At 35.8% G+C, this 15,870-nt stretch overlaps 1 protein-coding gene across 1 annotated transcript; it reads left to right on the top strand.

Moving 5' to 3' along the window:
• The first annotated feature begins 8,928 nt into the window (after nucleotides 1–8,928).
• Nucleotides 8,929–11,799, top strand: LOC140004440 (disease resistance protein RPM1-like). Its single transcript, XM_072061828.1, has one exon. The coding sequence runs from the start codon at nucleotides 8,929–8,931 to the stop codon at nucleotides 11,797–11,799; it is 2,871 nt and encodes a 956-aa protein (XP_071917929.1).
• The last annotated feature ends 4,071 nt before the right edge of the window (nucleotides 11,800–15,870 follow it).

Raw genomic sequence — 15,870 nt, 5'->3', positions numbered from 1 at the left:
TCAAATTTCTAAACTGCTTTTGCTGGAATTGCCGATTTTGAGTTGAGAAATTAACTGTCCAATTGGAGACATTTATTGAGATTTTGGGATGGGCAAGTTTTGTCAGCTTTTATGCAGAAATTTGGCCGCATTTATGCAGCACACCGGAATTCCTCCTTAATTTCCGCCTAACCCTCCACTGTTTTGACGACTTCAGGGAAGTACCGTTGCCCTTCTCCTTCCTTTTGCTGTTAGTTTATCACATTGAGGGCAATGTGTGATTTAGGTGTGGGGGGGAGCAAATGGGGGGTGCTAGCGTTTCTAGTTTTTAGGTGTTTTTCTTTTATTTATTTTTTTTCTCATATTTTTTTCTTTCTTTCTTTTTAGTTTGTTATTTGGCCATCTTTCGTGCATTTCCTTTCTTTCTTTTTAGTGATTAGTTTACATGTGCATGCCAAGGTTTGATGTTGGATTGTTGTCCCTATTTCTACTTTTGCCTAGTTTTAATAATAAAAATGTATCGAGTTAATGTGGTTGAATCCAAGAGCATTCCTTTAGTGAATATCAGTGATTATGTAGCTCTTCTAATTTTTGGTTAACTTCTCTAGGCAAAGGGAATGATTGTTGGCATTTTCATGTGAATTGGTCCGGTTATTAACCTTAGTTCTCCATGTTTGAAAATGAGATTAGCTGATGTAAATTTTCTTTTAATTTTTGTGTTATATTGAGTTTTTATATTATTTAGTGGTGAATAAGAGTTGACTGTACTCCGCTAGTCTTTACTACCGAGTAACCGGGGATCTTCACCAAAAGTGTCAATTCTCACGTCAAAAAGTAGTAATTACTATGAGTACGTGGTCACGTGGCGATCGAAACTGAGTAACCGGGCTCTTTCATCTAATAAATGTCAGAGTTCGCGTCAAAAGGCTCCAATGGCTAGCGACCAAGTCTTTTGTTACTATCGAAAAAAGCAAAAAAAAAAAAGAGAAAAAAAAGGAAAAAAAAAAAGAGAAAAGTAGAAAAATGTGATAAAAAAATGAAAGTTGTGTTAGTGTATAATAAAAGTCAGCTTGCCGATTTATGGATTTAATGTTGAGATTTTGATTAATAGTTGGACCATTTGCTGATAAATGTTGTGCGTCATTTCTTTTTCTTAGATTAGTTAACATGAAATTAGAGGAGTTTGTGGTTTAGAAGCTAACCGAAGTGATGTTTCTTGGATCTTGATCACCCATGCTTGATATATGTTTTTCTTGGTATCTTGGTAATATGGTAGACGGAGCAATGACCATTGTCAAATATTGGTGTTTGTTTGCTATTATCATGCTTGAGGGCAAGTATGGTTTAGGTGTGGGGGAAATTGATAGGTTGCAATTTTATGATTTATTTTATTATTAATTTCCTCTATTACCTAACCCGATGTGGATTAATTGTTAGATTCTACTCACTTTTGGCAATTTATATTTATTTCAGAGAGTAGAACAAAAATACTATAACCAAAAACCAGAAAATTGCAGAGGAGAAAGGGACAACCTTGCTTTCTTCTTAGTTTTTTCGTCTTTTAGCTTAGCCTTACTTTTCACTTTTTCTTCTTAGCTTTTAGTAGTTATTCTCCACGGATGTGAGGAGAAACAATGGGGAAGACTTTGACTGACAGGTGTCGAACCTGTGCAATAATAATAATAAAAACCTAAATACCACTAAAAGCAGTCAAAAATTAATTCCAGGTACTGGAGCAGGGACTCTAGGTGTGCAATGGGTTACTTGATTAACCCTGTTACCGAACAGTTTGCTGAATCCGATATACCAGAATTAATTAATTGACGAAATTTACTAAATAGTAGACAGTGACAAATAGGGTCGTCTCCTCAGGGACTGGAGATATTTGTCTCTTTTAAAGTCCAATTGGTAAGAGGGGGATTTCACCGATAGGCAACTAAAAATAATTAAACAATCTAACTAAAAATAAATAATTAACTAGCACAAATATAGCAGGAATTAAATCAAGAATAAATAAATTCTAGCCAGGGATACAACTACTCAGACACAGTCCATTTACCCGATCATTGATGCAAGAGAGGTTCACTTAATTTATTAATAGACTAGTTATAGTCGCCGACGAATTCTAACGACCAATTTTTCCTTAATTTATTGATAACCAAGGTACGACCATTGATTACCCCTAACCAGAAAATACTCCTAAGTACGACCGTAGGAATTAATTTTCCAATTGCATTAATCACTAGAAAAACCTAGCCCTAATCAATAACACGCTACGAGGGTTATTTAAATTAGATTGCACATTCCCCTAATGTGTAAACACACCAGTTGCCACTAATATTAATCAATCAAACAATTACGGATTTAATTTACTAAATTGGCACGAGATTAATAAATCACATTGAACATCGGACCCTTGACATTCAAATAATAAAATAATCTCATGAAAATTCAAGCAGATAACGTGCAAATATTAATAAATTGAGGAACGCGCGAAAACTAATTAGATCTCACAAATTTTCGGGACTGCGCCGTCGAGTTGACCCTTGACTAGATGGAAGGTTTAGTCACGCCGCATAATTAAATCACCACACGAATTAATTGATTGCAAAGGCATTGCGTTTTTACTAGAAAGCAAGGAATAAAAGATGTTTTTCCCGTTGGGAAATATTGTCGAACACCTGGCGTGTGTCAAAGGCTAGTCAAAAGAAAGAAAACTAGAACTAAACTAAAAAGCTAAAACTCAAGCCGTCCTTTTTCTGCTGTACGTTGTCCCCCTTTTAAGAACCAAGAGAAAGATGACTCAAAGCTCATCCAGTGGTCCCCACGAAATAGCACAAGTCTGCCGAATTCTTCTCCTTGTTTTGAGCCTCAGTGCGGTCCCCACCACTTAGCCACAAGCCTCCAAGTTTCTTCTTAGTTTTTCTGGCTCTCTACGTTGCTTTCTTCTTAAGAGCCAAATGCCTAAAGCCCTTTTCCTTTCCTCCGTGGTCCCTGCCGAAGTCAAAGGCCCAAGCCTTGAAGTTCTCTGTCGAAATCTCTGGTTGTAGTCTTCTTAGTCAACAAAAATAAAGGAATGGGAGTCCAGTTCTTTTCAGCACTGTGGCCCTGGCCTGTGGCTTGTTTGAAGTCTCAATTATCTCCAGAAAGACCCTCAGGTTTGGTAGTTTTCTGTTCCATTCCTGAAATTAAGTTCACAAACCAAATATAAGTAGATATTCGCAATTAACACAATATTTGACAGAGATAAAAGGGAAAATTACTAATAAAATTACTAACAAATGACACCCTATCATTGACTTTTCCTTTTATCTTTAGTTTCTTTTCTTTTCTTTTCGGTAAGAGTAGACAAGGATGAGTTAAATCCCTTTGTCTAGTCAAGGAGCAACGGACGCTTTGGCTCGCCTAAAATTATGAGATCGATTTAATTTTATCTTTTTCTTTTATTTATTGGTATTCGCATATTCCCTGGTTACAGTGCTTATGATTGTTTAATTAATTGATTGTCTTGGATCCGGATAATTAATTAATTTAATAATCTATTGTCAATTGGGACGTTAAATCTGTAATTGTTTAATTGTCTCAAAATAGTGATAACTGACATGATTGGGTTTGTGTCAGGGGAATACGCATGCTAACCTAAAATAACCCTGGTAATGTGTTATTTGGTTAGAATAGGGCTCCTCTAATACGTAAGGCAATTAGGGAATTAAATCTTACCGGCGTACCTAAGATTATTTCTCAATTAGAGTAGTGATTGACGAGCGTACCTTAATCACCGACACAGTAAGGAGGGGTTGACTGTCATCGCTTGTTTGACAGTTATAACATATTTATTAGTAAATAATTGGAATTGGCTTTGCATCGATGATCAATTAGGTGAACCATTGCTGAAGTTATTCCTTAGCTAGATCCTTAGTTATCATTTATTTGATTTTAGTAAATTGTTATTTAATTTTTAGTAGTTCCTTGGATTTTATTTGCATTTATTTGATTGTCACTCTCTGCGCAAAAACACCCCCCTTGTCACTGTGAATTTGAAAAGAAACAATTATTCCCAATCCCTGTGGATTCGACCCTGCTCACCGCTATCTACAGAAATTACTTTTACTTTGAGTAGGTTTTATTATTACACAGGCCGACACCCTATCATTAATTGACAGAACTTTATAATGTCAATATATATTGTCTCTGTCTCTTTCTTAAGCTGTTTCTAGGAACCAGTAGTGTAATTCTAGATCTACTTCTTATTGAATGACTAAAGTCATGTATTAATGGGGGGTGTTTTGCTCTCACCTTTGTATTCACCCTTCCATTCTTTACCAAAAAAGAAGATGACTGAACAATTGCACCTATTACTGAACTTATCACTTTTGCTTTCTGCGCTGATGCATATGGAAGGGCATCGAGCCCGTGACAGCTAGGTGCTAAGGCTCGGCATCGCCAGTCTCTTTTGTCTTCTCTGCTAATAATCAATTTTAGTAGTAAAGTGGAACTCATATTCTTTTCTAATGTACTTAATACAAAAAATCAGCATTAAAGAATTATGAGGCAACCAAGAAAGAATGCTGACAATGAGATTTAGCAACATGTGGGCAATCAAGAACGATTGGTTGGCAATTTGTTTGATTAATGTAAGGGTTAGCAGATGCTAAGTTCTACTGAGTTAAAAATAAAAATACAAAGAGGGGATCTTTAATTAACTTCTTTCTTTGAAATTAACGAAACTAATTTCTAATAGATAAGATTTGAACCCTTATATTCTTTCGCAAATTCCTCTCTTTTTTAGTACAACATCATTTGACAAAAAAAAAAACAAAAAGAAAAAAATGAACAAATAAAGTACAACATCATTTAGTCGAAGAATAAGCATTGAAACTATCTATTCAGGTAAAAGAAAACAAGGTAGGGGAGTACTTAAAGCTTACATTAAAGTAAATATACTATTATCGAGTCCATAATTCATTAATAGGTGCACAAGCACTGGTGTTCTGAAATTTGAAGATAATTTATACTGACCCTTGGATGCCTTTCTGCTTATTGCGTACTAAGTATAATTTTGTATTCTTAACTAGTTTCAGCTACTCTCGGCTAGATTTCACAAAAGAATTCATCAGAAACCTGAATTGAGCTTAGGTCTTGAGTTGCTTTTTCTGTTCCACTCAGAAGAAATAACTTTCCTCTGCATCACGTATTCCTGGAAAAAATTTAGTCCCTAAATTTTATCTCCTGTGGAGTTTTAGTCCTTAGAGTTTTGGTGAAAGGAAATTTGGTCCTCAATCTTTTTTGTCCCTGTGCAGTTTTGGTCCCTAAATTTTTTGCAAGAGCAAATCTGGTCCCTAATATATCCATTTTGAAAATAGATTTAGGACATTTGAAATTTTTTTTTCAATTACTGACATAATTTAGTCACGTCTAATTATGTGTCCATTAATTTACATTTCAAAACAAAGATGCAAAGTAGTAGCTAACTTTAAACAACAAAATTAAGAACTGATAATTCATATGCTAACTAATTAACTAGTAAAAATTGAAAATTTTTAAACTAAAATTAGTTGAAGCACCCAATTCATCGATATAGAACTCATTTTTACACTCTATCCTGACTATGCCAAGCACAAAATCGTAACATTTACTTTTTCATATAGATTAACAAATTTTCTTTTTCTTGATTAATTAGTTACCGACGTGGCATCATGTAAACTGGTCTTAGTATTGAAGAGTACTCGCTATTTTACTTCTTTTTTAAGATATTTAAAATTGACAAGCATGTAACTACACGTAACAGATTCTACCAATATTTGAAAAAATTCGTCAATCATCCTAAATTTGCTTCAAAACGATAATGTAGGGGACCAAATTTGTTCCTACCAATATTTTAGGGACTAAAATTGCACATGTGCTAAACATTGAGAATCAAATTTGCATTTTTCAAAACTTTAATGACTAAAACTGCATAAAGTCAAAATATTAGAGACTAAATCTGTATTTTCCTTTTATTTCTACGTCAATGAAATCGATGTCCAGGCCACCACGTTTTAAGTTTAGACATCGTTGCCTTTGAACGATGGTGTGGTACACTGGTAGTGTAGCTTCGCCTTTCAAAATCACGTTGCTAATTATTTTTGTTCCATTCTTTTTTGTATATATTTTGTATAACTTATTCTATCCAAATCCATTCTTTTTTGTATATATTTTGTATAACTTATTCTATCCTAATCTAGGGGGAGGGGGAGCCTAAAGAGGCTGTGATAGGGGATAGTGGGTATACAGACCCAACTAGACCAAGGGAGTGTTATGGCACAACCCTTAGATTTTTTTCGCTGCTGATGAGGTTTGAACCCTCACCAACAGCCCAAGGAGGGACTTAAGTCCCTCTCTGGTGATCTTCCTTCCATTCAATTTCCACCAACTGCATTGTCTCTCTAATAATTTCCATGATTTTGTAATGTAGCTTCGCCTTTCAAAATCACGTAGCTAACTATCTTCTTTCTATTCAATTTCCATCATCTCTCTTGCATTAGTTTCTTCTTATTTTTTATTGACTATTATGGCTCTACTCCAATATATATATATTTTTGCTGCAGTTTCTTGTTGAGTAAGTATTTTCCTCGTATTTCATCCTCAACTTTCTCACACGGCTTTCACAATTTCTCTGTAGTAAGTTACCGTATAAAAATGACGAACATTAATTGATGGAAATTTATAATGTCAATAATGTGTTTCTATCTTCTTTCTTTTGCTATTTCTAGGAACCATAGGAAAATTTTGTGCCTTTGCTTCTTCTTTTGTTTCAAAGCTGCTTTTTCAGCATATAGTATTCGAGTGGCTCATATGATGGACCTTATCCTCCGGTTACTTCATGTCCCTTATTCCTAACCTAGTCTTACTTGTAATAAATGGAAAATTAAGCACTATCCATCTTAACTTGAATACAACTAATATTTCGTGAAATGACTAAACTACGCATTCTCCGATCACCTAACAAGGTACTCTGATCCCATATCATTTAAGTCTCAATTTTATTGCCATGTGCGACAATCTTAGGTCCACAATCTTAAGGTACTCTGATCTAATTGTTCTACCATCCAACCAGGAAAGTGAGAAAGTCACAGTCGATATTATTGCCATGTGCCACTCTGACAGTCAATGGATGAGATCCACATTCTTATTAGGTCCACCACGTTGAGGGATTGTTTATCAATAACGGTACTGCTCCTCTACCTTCTCCTCTATGATACTCCATCTTCCTAGCTAAAGGCCTTGCACATATACTGCATTGTTTTAATTTTGATTCAAATTATCATCTTCCTCGCCCGTGTTCTCTCTTTCGGCAAACTTGGATTTGACAGGGTAGGTTTGGATCAGCTATTGCCAGAGGTTTCATTTTCTCTCAAGTTAGTGCTGAGATTTGTTTACTTTTCTTGAAGTTCAAGGCTTTTTTTTTCTTCTTTTTTATGAACATAGCCAAGTTTCTAATTGGTAAAATGAGCCGCCTTTCGTCCTATCCAGTTGTAGTTGCAGTAATTTCACAACTGGAAAAGGAGGGATGGAAAAACAAAAGCAAGAAAGAAGTGAGATAATAGATTAAAATGGTGATCACAAGGGGCTAACACTAACTTGGTTACTGTGGCGCCTTATTTATATGGTTTATTCAACTCCGTACGATTACTTGTGATCGAGTTTTGTAATTTGAACTAAGTCACGTTATTACTATAGTTAATTGGAGCTCAATAAAACTTTTGAAGTTAATTAAATCAGCGGGATAAAATACTTTGGCCAAGTTATTAGTAGCTCATGGATCCTAAGTTTAAATAGTATGCTGATTTGATTGCTTCTATCTTCCACAATTTTCACACTCATGTGCTATTAACAAAAAATAACACTGAACTTAGTATTTCTACTTTATTAATTATTGTAAAAATTAGTTTGAGTGGTTTGTTCCTAAGGTTTCTACTTTAATTTACTTTACATGATCTTTTGGCTTATGATGTTATGAGTACGATAACGCTAATTTTCTTAATTAAGAATGATTTTTTAAAAATAAAAAGAAGAAAACGAAAATAATATACTTACTAGAGTAAAAGAGAAAAAGAGCACCTCCATCCTCGTGTAGCATCATTTTTGTCTCTGTTAACATGCTTGGACAAATATTATTGATTAATAATTGAACAAAATAAACACCTCTACTCCAATATTTGAATTAGTCTATGTCTAGATAATTTATTTGAACATAAAAAAAATGTATTTACATAGTTTACGTGTACGTTTTAAAGTGGATATAGAGACACAAATGTCATTACGTACTTAGGATGAAAGTTTACAAAAAATTAGTCCTCTGAAATCAGTTACAATAATTGAAAAATAATTCGTTAGTTTTCAAACTAATACAATTTTAGGTCGTATAAAAAATTATTAGACATATTAGGTTTGTTTTTAGACTTACATGATATTTTATTTTTCAAAATTCCCAATCAAAAGAGATATTAGATTCTCAAATAATAGTTGACACACAAGTAATGAGACTAAAAAATTCAAGTGATAGTCAATGGAAGGAAGGAAGGTTATACATATTAGCAGGAGGAGCAAAACATTTTGCAGTAGTTTTATTTCTTCGTCAAAGAAATCAATAATGTCCAGTCCAATCCGACGGCGTTTTAACTTTATTCCTTCCGCTTGTAAAGAAGGGCCTGAGTTATTGTGGCACATATAATAGAACATTTTGCAGTAGTTGAACGATGCTCCTTTGTTATTATCCGACCAAAGGACCCACAGTTAGTTCTTTCTTTTTCTTTTTGATAAATACTGCACCATATAGCATCGAAGTTCATCAGCTTATGAATCTATAACCTCCTCTTCCTTCTTCCTTTCAAGATACTACAACTGGACTGTCCTATAAACCAGAAGCCGCCTCCCCCGACATTCTTAGGTTAAAAAGAAAGACTAAAAATGGCAGAAACTGTTCTCTCTTTTGTGCTGGATCAACTCTCAACTTTTCTGCACGAGGAGGGACGACTATTGGGAGGGCTTCGGCAAGAGGTCCAATTCATCATGGATGAGTTGGAGCAAATGAGAGCTTTCCTGCGAGAGGCAGAAGCAAGAGAAGAAGATGCTCAACCCACGCTCCAACAATGGATCAAGCAAGTGCGAGATGCTGCTTATGACACTGAGGACATTCTTGATGAATTTGTAGCTCGCTTTGCTCGGCATCGCGCAACAGGATTCTACGGCTCTGTTCGGAGAATTTTCAGCTCCATCAAGAATTTGAGAGCTCGTCATCGAGTTGCTAGCGAAATACAAAGCATCAAGTCCAGAATCAAAAGTATTTCTGAAGGTCATCAAAGATACCAATCCGAATATGGTATCTCTGCCCAAGCGTCCAACTCACTTTCTGCTGTGAACAACACAACATGGCGCTATAGCAGAGATGACGCACTGCTTGTGGAAGAAGCTAAATTAGTTGGCATTGACCAGCCCAAGAAACGTCTTATTCCTGAGCTCCTCCGAGGGGATGATTACCAACTAAAGGTTGTTTCAGTGGTTGGTATGGGAGGACTTGGCAAAACTACCCTAGTGAAAAGAGTCCACGAGGATCCTGAAGTCAGAAGGCATTTCCCAGTTCGTGCTTGGGTAACTGTCTCTGAAACATGTGACTTTCAGTACCTCCTGAAAGACTTGATTCAGCAGTTACACAAGGAAGGGAATAAACCAGTCCCACAATCGATAGAGTCTATGACTACCACTGAGCTGAAAAAAATTGTCAAAGATTTTCTTCAACAAGCTGGAAGGTATGCGATTGTTTTTGATGATGTATGGGACGTGGAATTTTGGAATACCATCAAATTTGCACTGCCCGAGAGTAGCCACGGCAACCGTGTCATGCTAACAACTCGAAGAGCTGATGTAGCCTCTGCCTCTTGCATTGAATCTCGGGGTCTTGTCTACAGAATGGAGCCACTCTCTGTAAAGGATTCGAGGACCCTGTTTTGCAACAAGATCTTTAATGGTGGTAATTGCCCTGGCCATTTGATGGATGTTTCCAAAGGTATATTGGACAAATGTGAGGGCTTGCCCCTTGCAATCAGCGGGCTTTTGGCTTCAAAAGATGTAAACAGAATAGACGAATGGGAGATGGTTCGACGCAGCCTTGGGGGTGAATTAGAAGGCACGGGTAAGCTGGACAGAGTTAAAAAGATACTCTCTCTCAGTTATAATGATTTGCCTGGGCATTTAAAGACATGTCTGTTGTACACAAGCATCTTCCCAGAGGATTATGAAATAGCATGCATTAGACTAATTCATTTGTGGATTGCTGAAAGGTATGTGGAACGGAGGGAAGGAATGAGTTTTGCAATTGTAGCTTGGAGTTATCTCATTGAACTCGTCAATAGAAGCCTAATTCAAGTGACTAAGGTGTTTTTTGAAGGAATACCTCAATATTGTCGAATCCATGACCTATTAAGAGAAGTTATTCTTCTCAAGTCAAGGGAACAAAACATGGTGACAGTTACTACTGGACAGCCGATGATGTGGCCGACTGATAAGGTACGCCGTCTAGTAGTCCATAGTGGTAGCAGTAACAACACCCCGCACCACCAACAAAGACGAAATTATTGCTTTGACCACCTTCGGTCGTTCGTTACATTTGAATCCATAAGCCCGCTACTATCCAAAATGTTGTTATCTGAAGTTTTAGGGAGTAGCAAGTTGTTAAAGGTTTTGGATTTGAGAGGTCAAGAGACACAGGAGGAAATACCAAATGAGATTTTCAAGATGTTTCATCTCAAGCATCTGGACCTATGGGGTACGAGAGTGGAGAGAGTCCCAAAAGCCATTGGAAAGCTTCAACATTTGGAGTATCTGAATTTGGCTGACACAAGAGTTAGGGAATTACCCATGGAAATCCTAAAGCTGCAAAAACTTCGGTTTCTCGAAGTATTTCAACCAGTTGTTCCTTCCGATGATGATTATGGATATCATGGATTTAAAGCTCCCTCGAATATGGGAGGGCTTCTTGCCCTAGAAGTATTAAGCTGCATGGATGCAAGTAGTGGATCCACAATAGTTAAGGAGATAGGAAAGCTGACCCAATTAAGAGAACTACGTATTACAAAGTTAAGAAGAGAAGATGGAAAGGAGCTCTGCTCCTCCCTTGCCAACCTAACCAGTCTTCGGCAATTAAGCGTTGCTTCAATTGGAAAAGGTGATGATTATGAGATAATCGATTTAAATCATCATCATCCTTCTTCTTTTCTTCAATCTCTTAGTATGCTGATTTTGCGTGGCCGCTTAGAAAAGATGCCACAATGGGTAGCTCATCTTCACGGCTTGCTACGAATAGATTTGAATTGGAGCAGGTTAAGGGGCGAGGAGGATCCGCTTGAATCGCTCCAACATTTGCCCAATTTGAGTAAAATTAATTTCTGTGGATCTTACCAGGGAGAAGGGTTGTGCTTCAAGGCTGGAGGGTTTCTAAAGTTGAAGTGGATGCACTTAAAGAGAATGGAAGGGCTGAGAGGGATGAGAGTGGAGGAGGGTGCATTGCCTCGTCTACAAATACTATTTCTGCGGCTACTTCCATTACTAGAGGAGCTGCCATTGGGTATTCAGCACTTGAGCCATCTTCAACGGCTGTCTCTGTATGAGATGAGTTCTCAATTGAGAGAGAAGCTGTTAGAGAATCAGAAGGAAGAAAGTGAAGATTACACAAGAATCGCACATATTCCTGAAATTCTCATTGGTTACTATACAGATGATGGGGAATGGAGAGAGCACCGGCTATGGGAAGAGAAGAAGAAGAAAACATATAATCTTTCCTAGCAGCCACTGTGGCTTCCCTTGTGGACAGCACTGCTTCCTCTTCTTTTGTTTTTATTTTTTATTAGTAATTTTTTTCCCCTTCGACATCCGTGTGAGAAGTTCATCATCTTCTGTGTCTTACCTTCTTATTTATTGTATGTATTGTGTATAACGCTTGATGTTGTTAATGTACTGCATACTATTACTCTTTTATCTTTTTGTCTTAATCTTTTCTATAATTGATTTAGCAGACAATCAATTTTAAATTTTGGTCAGAGATAATACATAAACCCAATTTATCCTCACTTCTCCTTGTACAAACCTACATTCATATGGCTTGTCTGATAAAATAGCGAACGTTGGACCTACACCAAGTTTATTGTGTGACTCCTTTTACGTGATAGGTATCTCCCAATCTGTTCTTTCCGTTCCAAATTTGCCAGCGTTCCAATTCACATTGCGTACGTGATCATTCATCATTGACCAGTATAATTACTTTGTGCTAATAAACCTGCAATGTGTATAACTCTTTCTTAAATATTTTTACATTGAAAATCTGCATTGCGTTCTCTCTAGGAATTATCAGAAAACACAAAATTTGGATTCAATTCTCTCTAAAGATTTTCACTTCTACACGTGACAAAATCTTAAAATATTGAGGATAAGGTTTAGCAACGATTGGTTTTGAAATTTGTTTGATTAACGTGTGGCGCTAGCAAATTTTAAGTTCTATTGAGTTTAAAAAAATATATATGAAGAGAGGATCTCTAATTAACTTTCTTTTTTGAAATTCAGGAAGCTAGTTTCTAATACTCTCAAATTTCTCTCTATTGATTACAACATCATTTGACCCCTCCCCCACCCCACCCCCCCCAAAAAAAAGTTCTATATCATTTTGTCGAAAAAGCATTAAAATAATCTGTATACCTACAATTCATGTAAAAAAGAATAAATTACATATAATCCCCCTATAATTTTCTTCAATGCCACATAACACCTCTAAAGTTTCATAATAGTTATACAACCTTTATGTGATTTTATGTAAAGTAGAAAATGGAAGGAATGCACCATTGATTAGGTGATTAAACTAAATGCGCTCCCAAAAACTTGTGTGATGGAATCATAAAATCCACTTAACCCTCTGTGATTTAAATAAATATGCATTTTACCTCATTGTATTTTTTTACATTTATCCGCATAATTTCCCTACAGTTCTATCCAAGGTGGTTAAACATTTATTCGTTTTATCATTTAAGTAAGGACATTATTAGTATTTGAAATAATGATGTTACAGAAGTTATTTTTCGTAAGTTTAGACTGAACCTAAGGGAGTGAAATAGATATTTTGTAATGTTTTAGCGGTTATATGACAATGAGTGAAACCATAGAAGATTACGTTTAATTTACCCTAAAATAAGGGTACTTAAAGCTAAGGATGGCAACAAGGGCAGGTGCTCGCGAGAGTAGAAATAGGACGGGGGGAGAAAATTTTCCCCTACCTTAAAAATGAGTGAAACCATAGAAGATTACGTTTAATTTACCCTAAAATAAGGGTACTTAAAGCTAAGGGTGGCAACAAGGACAGGTGCCCGCGAGAGTAGAAATAGGGCGGGGGGAAAAAATTTTCCCCTACCTTAAAACGGAGCTGGGGGCCGGGCTACATATACATGCCCCATCCCCCGCATATGAAAAAAAAAATTATATATATATATTTTAATTTATTGATGTATATATATAATACATATATATACACAATATAATAACTTAGTTATAATCCAATTCTTTATATTTAATAATATAATTAATAACATAATTGTGTAGTTTTGGTCCCTAAAATTTTTGCAAGGGCAAATCTGGTCCCTAATATATCCATTTTAAAATAGATTTAGGACATTTGAAGAATTTTTTTCGATTACTAACATAATTTAGTCACGTCTAATTATGTGTCCATTAAATTACATTTCAAAACAAAGAAGCAAAATAGTAGCTAACTTTAAACACCAAAATTAAGAACTGATAATTCATATGCTAACTAATTAACTAGTAAAAATTGAAAATTTTTAACTAAAATTAGTTGAAGCACCCAATTCATCGATATAGAACTCATTTTTACACTCTATCCTGACTATGCCAAGCACAAAATCGTAACATTTACTTTTTCATATAGATTAACAAATTTTATTTCTTTTTTTTCTCTTGATTAATTAGTTACTGGCATGGCATCATGTAAACTGGTCTTATTATTGAAGAGTACTCACTATTTTACTTCTTTTTTAAGATATTTAAAATTAACAAGCATGTAATCACACGTAGCAGATTCTACCAATATTTGAAAAAATTCGTCAATCATCGTAAATCTGCTTCAAGACTATAACATAGGGGACCAAATTTGTTCCTACCAATATTTTAGGGATAAAATTGCACATGTGCTAAACATTGAGAATCAAATTTGCATTTTTCAAAATTTTAATGACTAAAACTGCCGAAAGGCAAAATATTAGAGACTAAATCTGTATTTTCCCTTTATTTCTACGTCAATGAAATCAATGTCCAAGCCACCACGTTTTAAGCTTAAGACATCATTGCTTTTGAACGATGCTGTGGTACACTGGTAGCCACTCCTTTATTTGATCGAAGAAACACAGCCGAAAGGTGCTGAAGAGTGAACGCCCCACCAACTGCATTTGTCTCCCTAACAATTTCCATGATTTTGTAGTGTAGCTTCGCCTTTCAAAACCACGTTGCTAACTATCTTCTTTCCATTCAATTTCCATCATCTCTCTTGCGTTAGTTTCTTCTTATTTCCATCATCTCTACAATTTTTTTTTCGCTGCAGTTTCTTGATGAGTAAGAATTTTCTTCGTATTTCGTCCTTAACTTTCTCACACGGTTTTGACAATTTTTCTGCAGTAAGTTACCATATAAAAATGACGAACATTAATTGACAAGAATTTATAATGTCAATAATGTCTTTCTATCTTCTTTCTTATACTGTTTCTAGGAACCATAGGAAAATTTTGTGCCTCTGCTTCTTCTTTTGTTTCAAAGCTGCTTTTTCAGCATACAGTGTTCGAGTGGCTCATAGGAATGTACGCGAGTCGAGTCACAATCGAGTAGCTCGCGAGTAACTCGGTTAACGGTTTGGTTTGAACTCGAGTTGACCGAGTTCGAGCCGAATATCGAGCTACTCGATTGTCATTCGAGTCGAGTTTCGAGCCAATATTTTGAGACTCGAGACTTGTCGAGCTACTAGTCGAGTCGAGGGTATTTAAATAATATATTTATAATTTAAATAATATATATGTATTATAATTATAAAATGACCATTATGGGTATAAGTTTTACAGAATTTACAATAAACTCTTCTCTATAAAAAAAGTTCATAATGGCAAAAAAGTAATAACATAATTGTTCGAGTCGAGTAAAAAAACTTGATTAGGCTCGACTTGATAAGGCTTGACTAAAGGTCGAGTCTTATCGAGTCGAGTCTCGAGTTTAAAGCGAGTTCCTCGAGTCAAGTTTCGAATATCGATTTTGTGTACTCGGTCGAGCTCGAGCCTAGATATATATGAGTCGAGTCGAGCTCGAGTATAGCAATATTCGAGTTTGACTTGACTCGATTACATCCCTAGTGGCTCATATGATGCACCTTATCCTCCGGTTACTTCATGTCCCTTACTCCTAACCTAGTCTTAGTTGTAATAATTTCACAGCTGGAGAAAAAGAACTGAGATGAAAGATTACACTGGTGATCCAAAGTCATTCATTTTACAAAGAAGCAAAGAAGAAAAATAGAAACACGAAATTATGATTTGACGTATTCGAGTGTATCTTTTTTTTTTTTTTACTCATTGCAATAAACAAAAAGAAAAATTAGACATGATAAGATGGTGGTGATCGGATTTGGCTACGTGGTTAAGGGTTTACCTCAATTGTCTTGTGCTGAACATTCAATTTTAGCCATCTCCAATATTTTCAATTCCACTTCTTTCTTCACGTCCAACATTTTATGAGCACATCGTGGGTTGGAAGGACAAGCCAGCAAGACTATAATTCGATTAATCAAATTGATATACCAGCCGGCCAACAGCC

The sequence above is a fragment of the Coffea arabica genome, chromosome 8e (assembly GCF_036785885.1).
Source record: "Coffea arabica cultivar ET-39 chromosome 8e, Coffea Arabica ET-39 HiFi, whole genome shotgun sequence".
In the NCBI taxonomy this organism is placed as follows: Eukaryota; Viridiplantae; Streptophyta; class Magnoliopsida; order Gentianales; family Rubiaceae; genus Coffea; species Coffea arabica.
Note: the sequence above shows the minus strand (reverse complement) of the source record. Positions and strands in the feature narration are given on the sequence as shown.

Bases quoted from the DNA above. Each gene is read 5' to 3' on its own strand.
- LOC140004440 (XM_072061828.1), top strand. From the start codon at position 8,929: ATGGCAGAAACTGTTCTCTCTTTTGTGCTGGATCAACTCTCAACTTTT.